Here is a 14421-nt window from a genome sequence, read left to right as displayed (position 1 = left end):
AATCTATAATGAGTTTTTATTTTATATTTGGCCTCTTTTGAGCTTTTCAACTCTCATTTCCAGTCTATACAGTAAAAAATGCACCGAATAATCACAACAATAACGTATTGGACAAAAGTCCGGCCCAGGTGGTCAAGCAAGTTTCTTTATATTGTGACTGCTGTAAGTACAGAAATGCTATTTATAGAGCACTTTTCCAGAAGAAATGTCACGAAGTTCTTTATAAACATTCATCACAGGCACACAAAAATGAGCTAATATGTACACAGTAAAACTTGATAACACATAAAACACAAGCCTGAACAAATTAAGACTAGGAAGAAACGCATAGACATTCGCAGTAAAACACAGGAATGTTATAAAAGTGAGCTTGAACAAATTAAAATCAGAAAAAATGCATAAAGTTACACAGTAAAATCACATAAAGGTAAGCCTGAATAAATTAATTTTAAGCTTACTTTTAAAAATGTTCACGGTGTGCGCTGATCTCACATCTATAGGAACAGAGTCCCACAGTTTAGAGGCCACAGCCTGAAACACACAGTCTCCACTCGTCTTATGTCTGGTTTATGGGACAGTTAACAAACCCTGGTCAGAAGAGCTCAGAGACCTCCATGTGATATGAGGCTGCAGTAGCTCAGTAATACTGGTAGGTGTCTGACCACGTAGGACTCTAAAAGTAAGAACCAGGATTTCAAAACGAACTCTGAATTTCATGGGAAGCCAGTGCAAAGATATCAGGGTGAGTGTGACGTCAGATCTTTTAGATGATCTACCTGCCCCTGGTATCACTCCTGTGCTCAATGACCCAAACTGAAAAGTCCCAAAACCAATAGCAGCATTCATGGTATAAACTCGTCATAAATGCAGGAGACTAAACAAGGTCAGGATTCTGCAGAAGGAACATGTTAGGTCTTCTAAACATTGATTTCTTCCAATTGTAAATTTCTAAATATATTTCAAACAAACATGGTAGATATTTTATTCCCATCCATTTTAACTTTAAAAGGTTTTTTCTGAAATACAAAGCCTTTCTCAATGGCAGACCAGAACTGTTTGAGAAAAAAAACTTCAGTCTAAGTTTGTAGAGCTTTATTGTACTCAAGATTTATTTAAAACGTGTTTTTCAGAAAGAGAAACTGAGGCTTTCTTTTATAAGAAAACATGTTTAAGTGAGCCAAGTTTATTGAAAAACATTTCAGAATTTTTTTTAATGCCACATTTGACTGTACTCAGTTGATCTATACACGAGTTGAAGGTGCTACAAACACACAGCAACGAATGTCTAAAATGGGGTTGTCTATGTCTAAAGTCAAAATGTTGACTCCATTACAGTATTTTCTCACACGCCATGTATAGATAAAATCAAACAATTTCAGGAAGTCTAATATGCTGTCATTAAAAGCCAAACTGTTATAAGTCATTGAGAATCTAAAACATATAAACTAAACGCTACTGTAAATCATTAAGGGAATACATAAAAATATAGGCCATCTATAAACTGAATTCTTAAATCTTATCTTTGAACTTTTCAGAGAGTAAGAGACAGCTCAGATAGAGCAGTAGTTCTCAAGTTCTGTCCTGAGGGCCCACTGTGGCTGCATGTTTTCATTTCAGCCAGTTTCGTCATCTTGCTTTTCACCAATTTCATTCATGATTCAAATACCACTCGTTTTTTCCCCTCTCTTCTTGATCTGCATTCCAAAAAGAAGAGTGTCACAATTTGGCATTTGTCTTTAATTTTTTTTATAGTTGTACCCTGACTTCTAAAAATATTTGACATATCATTTTGTTGTTTTAAAGGTAAAGACTTTGTTACATTTATTTTTGAATTTGAAGTGTTTTCTTTATGTTAAGAATAAATTAATTTCACTATTGCCATCATTTTATTGTTGTTATGGGTGCCGTCATTTTCTTTTTGTTGTTTCTGTTGTTTGGCTAGGCCAACAGGAAGCATGTGATCAAAGGTATAAAGGCTGGCATCACACACTTCCTAGTTTGTCTGAGTAAGTCAATAAAACCTAACAAGCCTAGCATTATTTTCTTTAATTCTTAGTTTAAATTCTATTTAAAAAACTTTTTTTGTCCCCTTGACCATGAACTTTGAGTTGTGTTTTCACTCAAGTTTATACGTAAATTCTTGGTTTAGACTCTTTTTTGAATAATGACTAATGTTCTGGGCTCTGTGACTCAGTTCTTGCTTTCCTTGTTTTGACCTTTGCTAGTTTATGTAACCACAACCATCTCTCCATAAGGCTACTGCCATGTGCAGTTGATACACTCAGAAATGTGACATTTATATTTGTAAGAGGTTTAGAAATAGTTGTATTTTTTCCATCCAATTAAATATTTAACTCTCTTTTGTCATTTCCTTTTATTTTGAATGAGCATAAGTACTAAGTAGAATTAGAATTTGTTCTATTGAGTGTATTTTAATAATGACAAGCGGAGAAGAAACCAAGGCAAACAACACTGAATTGAGCTATGTTAATATCAAACCCGTTGGTATAATCATTGCTAAGTAATGGCCTAAATCAGGCATGTCAAACACGCGGCCCCCGGCCCGCATGACAGATCCTAGTTAGCACTCAACTTGTACAAACTGATTACTATCGTTTGTGATTGAATCATTCTGCATCTTCGGTGTTACTTATTGACTTTTCTTACTTCTGCCTTCTGACGAAAGCGCGTTTCCCATGGCATTACGGTACTGGAAACGTCATCTGCTAGTATATATAGCCACGAGCCTTGACCAAAGTTAATGAGCCGCAGCGTCACAACTGAAGTGCTAGGCTGCAGCAGGGGTGGCCTTAGGCATGTGCAAACTGTGCACCTGCACAGTGCCGCCAAATCCCAGGGGCCGCCACGCCAATATATATTGAATATAAAACAGAAAGAGAAAATAACGATACAGCTGACGGCAATGTGGCCGAAAAACATTCTGTTTCTTGTTAATTAGTACGCTGTATTTACAAATGTCGCTAGAGTCAGAGCAGTAAGCTATATGTAGTATTATAACGTTCTGCCGTAATGAGAATATCACGGGCCGCCACTTGGTTTTCAAGTTACGGACACGCGTATATAGAAGCGTGTCATGAGCACGAGGCGGCTATGCAGTGTCCGCAACGGATGTGGCCATCCGCCGTGCATAAGATACCGTATTGACATTGCCAGGCGAAGGGGCCACCGATTCTTTCTCTGCCCAGGGCCGCCACGAGCCTAGAGCCACCCCTGCTAAAGCTACACTACTGGCTGGGCTGCTGAGACTGGCCACTGGGCAGAACTGACCATCACGAGTAGTAATAGCCCGCATATTTTCACGTTTTTTTGCTCTAGTTTCATGTAATTTTGTGCTAGTATTGTAACGAACAGTTAGTGCAGACTACAGCTGAAGATCTGAAGTGGACGCGAGAAGTTGGTGAGTTGTTTATTAACATATTTTTGTGATTTTGAGTTTGTAAAATTATTGTAGGTCAGGTGGCTTTTTGCATATCGGCTTATTTTACAATATAAACTTTGAAGTAACCTTAGTAAAGTAAAATTTGAATTTTGGAGGATTTGTTTTCCAACTTGAATTACTGAGCAATGAATTCAGTGAGCATTTTCGTGATTTCAGTTCACACAAACAGGGCATTGCGCTGTTCTCTTACAACGTTGAGAATGCGCCTGAGAATATCCAAATGGAATTGATCGAAGTGCAGTCAGATTCTATTCTGAAGGCAAAATACAACGAAGTTGGTGTGCCAGGCTTGTATGCTTACCTGCCACCCTCGTATGTGCAGATCCGTAAGTTGGCATCAAGAGTACTGTCAATGTTCGGAAGCACTTACCTTTGTGAGCAATTGTTTTTGTTAATGAAAGCTACCAAAACACCACATCGCTCGAGACTTACCGTCGAGCACCTTTCATCCCTCATAAAAGTTGCAGCTGCACAAGATTTCAAGTCTGATATTGACGAACTGGTTACTAACAAGAGATGCCAAGTGTCGGGACAAAAGAAATAAATCTCACACTGTAAGGCTCCTATATAAGCAATGAATATAATATAATGAATATCAATCATCAAGACACTATATAAAAGCGGTCAGGATTGTCCTTCCATCCCGTGAGTGCAAAGCGTAGCGGTATTCCGCTTATCACAGACTTACTACTTGCGGTACGAAGCGACGCGATGTGAGCAGAGTTCTGGTGCTCCCATCGTTCCCTTGCTTTTGTGCGCGATGCGCTGGAAAAATAGACAAAATTATGTCTCTGGAAATAATTAATGTTGATGGAGTACAAATGCCTCACCGCGTAGTAAATATCAGGGGAGATGGTGCTTGCTTATTCTCATCTATAGCTTATTTAGTGCATGAAACTCCGTCTTTAGCAGTACAGATTCGGGCTGACATTGTACGACATGTTTTAAGTAATTGGTCAAGGTTTCAGCCATTTACAATGATGCCGTCAGGAATCTCTTATACAAATGAGCTTCAGTATCTCACTGAAATGTCAAAGTCTCAAACTTATGGTACCATTTCTGAGCTAATGGCAGCGGGAGAGTTGTTCCCCTATGAGTTTCAAGTATATTATTATGGAGTCCTACACTCCAAGTTTGGACAGGCACTCGAGGAGATAAAAAACTTAGGTTTTTGGGAGATGTTATGAATGGGCACTTTGATGTTCTCATTCCCTACACTTACATGCCTGATGTACACGTGGAGCGCACACAAATTGAGGATAAAAGTCGGTCGCCTTAAAAGGCGGGTGAGCCTAGTAATATAATAAGACTAAGAGGTTAAGACTCTAATTCTACACTGTTGTATGGAGACTGCATGGAAATAAATTGCTTTTCTTTAAACTTTAAACTTTAAGTGTTACATTTTTTAAAGTTTTCAGTATTGGAAAGAAAGCTACAGTAACTTTGTATAATAGTATGATAGTATTTGTTACAGTACGGCCCGCTGACGCACGTATGGCAGTCGAAGCAGCCCACCAATGGTAGTGAGTTTGACATGCCTGGCCTAAATAACCTGATCATCTGGAACAGCAGAATGTAAATGATGATAAAAATCTTAAAAAAGTTAAAACAAACAAAAAAGATAATAAATTATCCCAATGTAACACACTTAAATAATTGCTACACTCTAATAAAATAAATTAGCAAACACAGTTTTGTAAGCTGTAGACTGACACCAAAACGTTGAACGCAGCAAATAATCTAACGGTAGGAGTCCATTTGAAAGCAGAAGCTGCTTGAGATGGAAATCTACAGACAGACTTATATCGAGAATCACTGAGCTGATGAATACATAAGAGTTCAAAAAAGTCTACTATTTGTCAAGTAACTGTTTCCTCTTTTTGTGTTAATTTAAATGATACCTCTTTCATTCTGCATGGCCTAGCGGCCGAGATATCCGATTATGAAGTCCTAAGGTTGCTGGTTTAGAACACATCTGTAGCACACAGTCTGACTCTGAACAAACTTGTTTAAACCTTTCATTTCTCCAACTGGAGAATAACACAGCATTTAAATAATCGTATTTTGTACTTATGAATTCTAGCTTGATTTGAAAAAGAAAGTGTCAGATAAAAAACTTTCATACTCATTGATATTTATAGAAATGCACACCTATATTTGAGATTTCCCCTCTATTTTTTAATGTGCATTAAGAAAAACAAATTCTGGCGCCTATGGCTGAATGGTGACAATTTAGATAGACAAATGTTGGGAAAATGTTGGCTTTTCACAGAGGCTCTTTAAATAAAAACTTAGATAGATAAATATATACACAATATGGTCTGAACACACACCACAATGATTAAAAAGAAAGAAAACTTCTGACTTGACAGTCACAGTGAGGTTGTATGCTCCTGTGGGTCCAGGTGGTCTACCACAATGTGAGAAATAAGCGCCACTGATCCATAGTCATTAGGTGAAGAGGCGTCTGACTTCTTTAGAAACGGAACAATGCAGGATGTTTAACACAGCAGTGCCACTTTCTGAAGCCTTAGGGGACAGGCAGAACAGGTCACAGAGGACACTGTAAAGTTGGTCAGCACAGGCCTTAAGAACTCAAGGACTGACTCCATCTGATCCAGCAGTTTTTCCAGTTGTCTCCTTACTTGGTTTTCAGTGGTGGACTTGTCAGTGGCCCTTTAAGTTGGCATGGTAAGAGTTATTGATGTAATAGAGATGGTGTGAGGAGACTGGTCACTGGAAGAAGGTAGCAGTCGAAGAGAAAAATCTATTAAAAAAATTGGTTCAGGGTGTTAGCTTTGTCCCACATCCCCTTCTAGCACTTGATCCCTGGACTGCTTGCGTCTAGTACTTATGCTCATTCCTTTCCAGCCATTTTTTTAAGTTATTCTAGGCTTTATAATAACGCTTTAAAAATATATGTGTCTCTCTGTTTTGGCGATCATATTAAATTGCAGTGGTTAGTGCTATGCCTTGACACCTATGTCAACTTGAGTTCGGTTCCCAGTTACTCAGATGTTACTTTGTTTGTTATCTCTAATTTGGCCTGACATGAACAGGTGTAGATGCGAGTACCCCAACAATGGGGTGCGGTCCTGTTCAGCACTGGTACTGTCCTTGTGTAGAATGCCAGAATACAGTTCCCCAATCAGCCTATCATGAAAAAAGTGGCTTCATGAAAGTGAAAGTAAGAATGACTTCCAGTTCATGATGATCAGAGAGATGCTGGCATGGAGATATGAGCATCACCTTCAGTAAAATTTTAGCAGAGTTATGTGACTTAAGAACTTCAATTCCTGGAGACCCTGCTGTGGCCCTGATTGGACATACAGTATGAGGAGAGTGCACAGGCTGCTGGGGACAAGATCGGCCAACGGGAACTTTAAAAAGGGAGGCCTGTTGTTTGACTCTGAGTTCACCCGTCTGTTTGGACAGCAATACCAACACCTGTAGATTATCGTCTTTATCCTGGATCATCGCACTTTTATGGATGTATGGACTGTCTTGTGCCTGCCTGTTGTGTGAGTAGTGAGTTGGATTGATCGTTGTGCTTCGTCAGAGTGAGCCCTCCCAAATCTTATCACCACTCGCCACATCAGGAATATCGGTAGGAATGTTTATACATTACTTACAGCAAGCTGTTCACTGGGTCATCATTTTTCATCTTCATTCTACATCATCTGTTGCCACTTTGGGTTGTGTAATGGACTTTATTGTTAGTGTTTATTGTAAGATGTTTATTGTGTTTGTTGCTGTATCGAGTTAATTTGTGGACAGCCAATTGGTTGATGGGGAAGGATTGTGGTTTCATTTTACTGTTTAGATATATTTTACTGTCTATTTTTGTTTAATATATTCAGTTTGATTATTGGTTAAGCCCTTTTGTTTCCATGTCTCTGTATTTGAGTTGAGCCAAGGCTAGGTGTGTTTCTGGAGCCCCCACTGAAAACATAAATAAATCACCGTCCTTGCAGCAGAGTGAATCTTAGCGGCACTGCGTCTGATACAACATAAATGAGTTAAATATTGCAAATGATGTCGATCATCTAAAACATTGAACACCTTCTGTCTGAAATTAACAGTGGAGAACAAGCCTACAATCTACCTGTGGCTACGGAATGCTGATCTTATTTATAAGCTCATCGGTAGTGAAGGGGACGCACAGGTTATCACTCAAATAAATACAACTGGACCCTGCATAATATGGAATGTTTTATATGAGGTTATGCATATTTTCAAATCTTATAGTTTCTCTAGATAAATTACTTTTTGAAACAGGAAAAAAAATCATAATTATTTTGTACTCACAATTGTTTGCTGCTTTGTTCTACTTTCTTCTATTAGTTTGCTCAGCTCACTTTTGTCCACCATATGGCTCATTTTTGTTTTGTACATTTCTACTTTTTCTTTCAGGTGATGAATTTCTTCCGTCTCCAGTCCCTGCTTGAAAGGCATATTTCTCATATTACTAAAATGTCTGTTATCATTGATAAAGTAATTCTGAAACTCATTTAAGCTGAAGTCAGCTATTACAGAAACAGCATTAAAATAACTGAGTGTTAATATCATATGTCCTAACATGCAGAAGCAATTTCACATCCAGTACATAAAGATAAGAATTTTAAAAACAGTAAACCCAACAGAAATACGAGTGTTGTATGTTAGTAAGTAAAACCACGGAGGTATCCATCAATATAAGGAGAAGTTATGTAATCTCCAGTTGTGCATACAACAGTGCGACCCTAATACTAGTCCAGTGATTCTCAGTCTTTTCTATGCCCCTCACCCTAGAAAATGATTTATGTTTGCAACTCCTAGAAAAGATGAAGAAGTCAGATTTCTAATTTTTGAACCGTGTACAGTACTGTGGGTGAAAAAATTGAACTAACAAAATAAACTGTTAATTCAGTACATAAAATGTAAATAGAAGTTCTCAAAAATCTTCTGAATGTGTCCCCTGTGAAGTTTAGGGCACTTGATCCTGCGAAGCGTCAACCACCGTGACAAAATCACACACGATCCATGATTGAGGGATTTGGGAGATTGGAGACCCCCGTGAGGCAGCAGGCGTCGGTGCACTACTAAGTAATGAAACACTGTTGACGAGCTTTGTCTCTTGATAACACCTGCATACAGCTGAAAAACAGATGTGCTGCACTACTTTTGGACCACCAGCAGGAGAGTGTAAGCAGCAGGTGTTGCATCTAATTTAGTCCCCCATGTCACCCCCTGACAAAATACTAGACCTTGCACTGTCCTGCAGATCATTGCAAGGTCCAAATTCTATTCTCTTAAAAAAAAAAAAAAGTTACTCTCCTTTACGAATGCTTCACCCACAACAAGGAGCTTGCGAGAACATGCATTGCTGTGGCTCATTCTCAGGTGACATATGCAAAGCTTCATTCCTTTCATACCGTAGCACAGGAGCACTAACTAATACATGACCTACAAATGACAGCACACTGCAAGATAAAGTTGGACAACGCACCTTACTCAATTTTGGCGAATCGCGACGCAGCCTTCCTCTTTGTTGCATCCTCAGAAATGCCATCTTGTACCCCTGAGGGCGTAAGAACCCCTGTACTAGGCTAAGAGGGTTCTGAAAATGTACAGATGGAGAAATACCATGTACTGGTTAACCTGCTTGCAGATAATGGAACATTAGAATAATCTAGATGAAAAAAGGCCATTCAGCCCATCATTGCTCGCCATTCCTATCCACTTAACTCTTCTAAAATAACATCAAGTCAAGTTTTGAAAGCCCCAAATGACCTACAGTCTACCACACTACATGGTTCTCGAGGGACTCGTTTTAAAGTAATAGTCTTGATCCACAGGACTAATTTCTTTCATAATTTTGGTTTCCTTTTAATCTTCTTTTGTTTAAACTGAAAAGCCTCAGCTCTCTTTTCATAACTCGTCTCCTGCAGTCCTGGAATCAGTCTAGTCGCTTTCCAGTGGACTTTTTCTACCGCTGGTATGTCCATTCTTGTAGTCTGGAGACCAAAACTACACACTGTAGTCCAGGTGACCCCTCACTAGTGTGTTAAAATGTTTTTGTGGAATTGTTTTGATTCTCTGGCTTCTCTGAGTCCAGACCTGTCAGCTTTTTCAGATGGCTCTTCTCTCTCTCTTTTTTTGTAGACCTTCAATTAGGGAGCCTGAACTCAAAGACACATGCACACCCACTCTATCATAGATGTTTTTTCACAGCTTAGGCACTAGGATTTCTCTTGGATTAGAAGGTTGCTAAGCCTTTTCTTACAGAACACTCCCAATGCAGTAGGGGCTGTGCAGAGGAGAGCTGAGCTGATGCAGAGACAGCAGGGAACTATGGCTGACAAAAGGTAGTGAAAATGTTCTTTTTCTTCATTGATTATTGATGGAAAACATGAGGTATGGTCATTCAACATTTCAGTCTCTGAAACATGGCACCGTAAGAGCTTGATTCAATTGTGATTGATGCTACCTTATCAGATGGTGAGATACAGACGTCGATCACTCAATTGCTTGAGAAACTCACCCTTTTGCTTCTAAGGAATTTCACTTTGGCAAGGGCAGAGGTGTTGTTAAATGTATAAAAATGACAGCTTAGGTGCTGAAGTGAGTCTTTTGTGCCATTTCAAAATAAGGAGGGCAATTTATCTCACATGGAGAAGTTACAACATAACAGATTGATCCAATACAAAAGACCAAACTTTCCACTCTGCTTTTCTAGATCTGTTCTTCCTGAATGTCATTACTTCTTTAAAAATGTACAGTACAATGTTCAATTGAGCATACAGATCAACCAAAAAAGAGCCAGACATTAAAAAAATGTTTAGACTAAAACAAAAACAACCTGAAAATTACAAGTGTAACTCTGAATTAAGCCTAGGCCAAAGTCAAAAATGACAGTTTCATCATGTAGTTCATGACAGGATTGAAAACACTACAACTTTTGCTTAATATATTTTGCAAGGGGCGTCTTTGTATTGTTAAGCTTGGGTCACAAAGTTGCACAGGAGACTGGGAAAGGGAACAGGTTTCCAAGGAACAAAATCTTTATTGCTGAACTGGCAGGTACAAACACAAGACCTTATTCAGAAGGGGTCTGTCAACAGCAGAAAATCACACAGTTTGTAGCTGTCAGACATGGCAGTCCAGCACCCATTGCCAGGTCAAAAGAACACAAGGTCCTCCTCATCAAGCGGGTTCAACAGCTTGGAAGCAGTGACTGGAGCAGACGCAGTCTGAGGGAGAGAGGACAGGAAAGTGAGCTGTTAGGTTGGCTGGGGCTCAGTCTTTTAAATGTTCCAAACTTTGTGCGAGAAGCATGTTTCGCCATAAGCCTGCAAGTCTGAAGCTGATCCCGCTAAGGGGGAAACGGGTAAAAATGTGCTTGTTTCTCAAAAATGGAGCAGGGGAACTACTGACCTGCACATGAGAGATGGTTGCCACCGTTAAGGGCAACCGTTATGGGCAGCTAACCAGCAGCGACACCAGTCATAGTACATTACGGGGAAAGACAAGATGTAGTCTGAAATGAACTGAACATTAGCTGCATTGAGCCCGAAACCCTCAAGCATCCCAACTAATGCTAACGCACACATCTTAATGTGCCATTGATAAGACAACTTAATGCTGGTATTTAAATTTGAATTCTGACAGATCAATGAGTGTTTGCTGGCATTTGCACATTTGGCAATACTGCCACAACTAATTCTAACAACTATTGAAATTCTGTTCCTTGTAAGCACATGACTCTGATTAAATAATTTTAAGGTCAACTCATAGTTTCAAACATCTGTAAAGTGCATGTCATGTATAAGGCCCCAAGATTTAGAAGCACTGTTCAATTTCTTTTACACTGTGCATTGTGCAGCCATGCTTTCATAAATAAAAGTATGAAAGCATGGCTGCACAATGCACAGTGTAAAAGAAATTGACAAGTGCTTCTAAATCTTGGGGCCTTATACATGACATTCACTTTACAGATGTAGACCTATCATTTGTCAGTGTGCTGAAAGTGAAACACCAAACGTAAAGACAATGGCACTTGTCAGATCTGCTTTCCAGCCATAGAGCCAATAGACAATTGGCAGAAGAAATAATAGAATTAATGATAAAAAAATACAGCAAACAGAATGCTCAAAAAGTTAAAATGCACCAAAACAGCTTATTATAGCAACTCACCTGGAAATATATCATGTTTACTTATTTTATCGACAGTTGATCTAAATTTATTTAGCAGAGGATTCAATTAATCTGTTTAAAAGAAAAACAAAAAAAAAAGATTTTGAAGAACTTCAATGAACTGACACTTGCATCGTGACAATGCCCCTGAAGTTTTTGTTGCTTTTAATTCTAAAAGGTCTTGCTAGTCACATTATTAAGGTGGTCATCCCCATGACTTCTATAAATCTGTTATCTGAATATTTGTGCATGGCTCACACTACTGTATACCAATCCAGAAGCTTCAGTTTGTATTAACATTTGTTCAGACTACTTTAAACTAGAACGTGGCACCAGACAAGGATGCCCCTTGTTACCACTGCTATTTGCAATCGCCACTGAACCACTGGCAGTTCACTGTCATTCTTATCAGATAAAGGGGATTATCAGAGAAGGACTGGAGCAGAAAATTTCTCTATATGCAGATGATATGGTACTGTATATATCAGACCCAGAAAACACTGTCCCTGCAGTTTTAACAACACTTACATAATTTCAAAAGATCTCTGGTCTCAGAATTAATTTCAATAAAAGTATACTCTTTCCATTGAATTCTCAAGCATATAATATTAGATTGGACACCCTACCTTTTACCATAGCAGATCAGTTTAAATACCTAGGGGTAAATATCACAAGTAAACATAAAGTTCTTTATCAACAAAATTTCGCCGTCTGTATGGAAAAAATTAAGACTTGCATAGATGGTCAACCCTTCATCTCACTCTAGCCGGAAGAATTAACGTTGTTAAGATGAATATCCTTCCTAAGCTTCTTTTTTTATTCCAAAACATTCCAATATACATCAATAAATCCATTTTCTAAGCAATCAGAGTCAACCATAACGTCATTTATTTGGAACTCAAAACACCCACGTATCCGAAGAGCGACCCTACAAAGACCTCAGGCAGAAGGTGGCATGGCTCTACCTAATTTTCAGTTTTATTACTGGGCAGCAAACATACATGCCATAAAAACCTGGACACAAATAGATGAACATACACAGGCTTGGTCCGCAATAGAAGTAAAATCCTGCAGTACTTCTTTATATTCCCTGCTCTGCGCTCAAATAAATGCAAGTTATCGCAAATATACTAATAACCCAATTGTGCTTCACTCACTCAGAACATGGAACCAATTTAGAAAGCATTTTAAGATGGAAAATCTTTTATCCGTGGCACCTCTGCAAGGGAACCACCTCTTTCAACCCTTGCAAACATATGCAGTTTTTAATATCTGGAAAAGATTTGGGATTAAATTGCTCAGAGATCTTTATATAGACAATATCTTTGTATCCTTTGAACAATTACGTTCCAAATTTAACCTTCCAGCTACACATTTCTTTCACTATCTTCAAATTAGAAACTTTGTTGAACAGAACCTGCCCGATTTTCCTCATCTCATACCCTCCACCAGGCTGGAAAAAATAATGCTCAATTTCGAGGACTTCAGACACCATTTCTGCAATATATAAAATTTTATTAGAGTCCCTTCCTTTCAAAGATCCAAGAGGACAATGGGAAAAAGATCTCTTAATATATCAGAAAAGGAGTGGAAGGTAGCAATGCAGAGAATTCACTTGAGCTCCATATGCGCAAAGCATAAAATTATTCAACTCAAAATTATATATCGAGCTCATCTGTCTCGCTTAAAACTGTCCAAAATATTTCCAGGGCAAGATCCAACCTGCGAACTCTGCAACCAAGCTCCTGCCTCACTGGGTCACATGTTTTGGGCCTGCACCAAATTAACATCATTTTGGACCAAACTTTTAAGTGCCTTTCAGACAGCCTTGGGGTCACAATCCCTCCTAACCCATTAATAGCTGTGTTTGGTGTTCTTCCAGATGGACTTGAAGTGGAGAAGGACAAGCCAACTGTGATTGCATTCACAACACTTATGGCACGCAGACTTATTTTGTTAAATTGGAAGAATCCTAACTCGCCTCTGATAAGTCAGTGGGGTAACTGATGTTTTATATTATTTGAAATGGGAAAAAAATCAAATTCTCAGTTAGAGGATCTGTGCAGAACTATTTCAAAACCTGGCAGGATCTAATCAATAATATTTTAGAATAAGAAGAAATAATTATCTCTGCATTTCTTTTTCTTCTCCATTTATCTTTATTGCCCTATTAAACTCAACAATTTAGGCATGTTTACAAGCCTTAAGTATTACTCCTTTGGCCATGCTCTCCTTCTCCGGGGTGGGGTTTGATTTGTTTTCAATCCTATTTTTTGTAAAAATGGATCTATTTGTACGGAATGATTACAATAAAATTAATAATATATTAAAAAAATAAAATAAATAAATTCTTCTTCACTTCAGTGAATTATAATAAACCCAATCTGTGTTGATTTTCACTCCTTTTTCAATACTGTGTATCTATTCATGTGATAAGGTTGTGAGTTGTTTTTTTAATTTTTATTTTTGTATACAATTTTATTATTCTTCTATCAGGAGTAGGGTTGCCCCTACTGCTGCTGGATATTCCAGTAGGGGAGGCACATTACAAGTCCTCACCCACTACTTACCACACTTCAGGTCATAACAGTGACAATGACTGCAGTTTTGTACTGATCAAAGGCATGTTTGCATTAGCTTGATGCATTGTTCTGTATTGCACTTCTGTATCAAAAAATAAAATAAATGTATTGTCTCTAGATACAGCCTTGCACTTCCTTATTATAAAATGTACTTTTACTTTTGATACTAGAGTAATTTTTAAAGCAGGTACTTTCTTACTTAAA

At 38.3% G+C, this 14421-nt stretch overlaps 1 protein-coding gene across 1 annotated transcript in view; it reads right to left on the bottom strand.

The window, feature by feature from the left end:
* The window catches only part of si:ch211-63b16.4 (kinesin heavy chain), a 142175-nt gene that overhangs the window by 21273 nt on the left and 106481 nt on the right, over positions 1-14421 (bottom strand). Inside the window, exon 16 of the mRNA XM_051919660.1 lies at positions 7769-7900. Coding sequence (XP_051775620.1) covers positions 7769-7900 — 132 coding nt within the window. The remainder of the gene's footprint in view (positions 1-7768; positions 7901-14421) is intronic.

The sequence above is a fragment of the Erpetoichthys calabaricus genome, chromosome 15, assembly GCF_900747795.2.
Source record: "Erpetoichthys calabaricus chromosome 15, fErpCal1.3, whole genome shotgun sequence".
In the NCBI taxonomy this organism is placed as follows: domain Eukaryota; kingdom Metazoa; phylum Chordata; class Cladistia; order Polypteriformes; family Polypteridae; genus Erpetoichthys; species Erpetoichthys calabaricus.
Note: the sequence above shows the minus strand (reverse complement) of the source record. Positions and strands in the feature narration are given on the sequence as shown.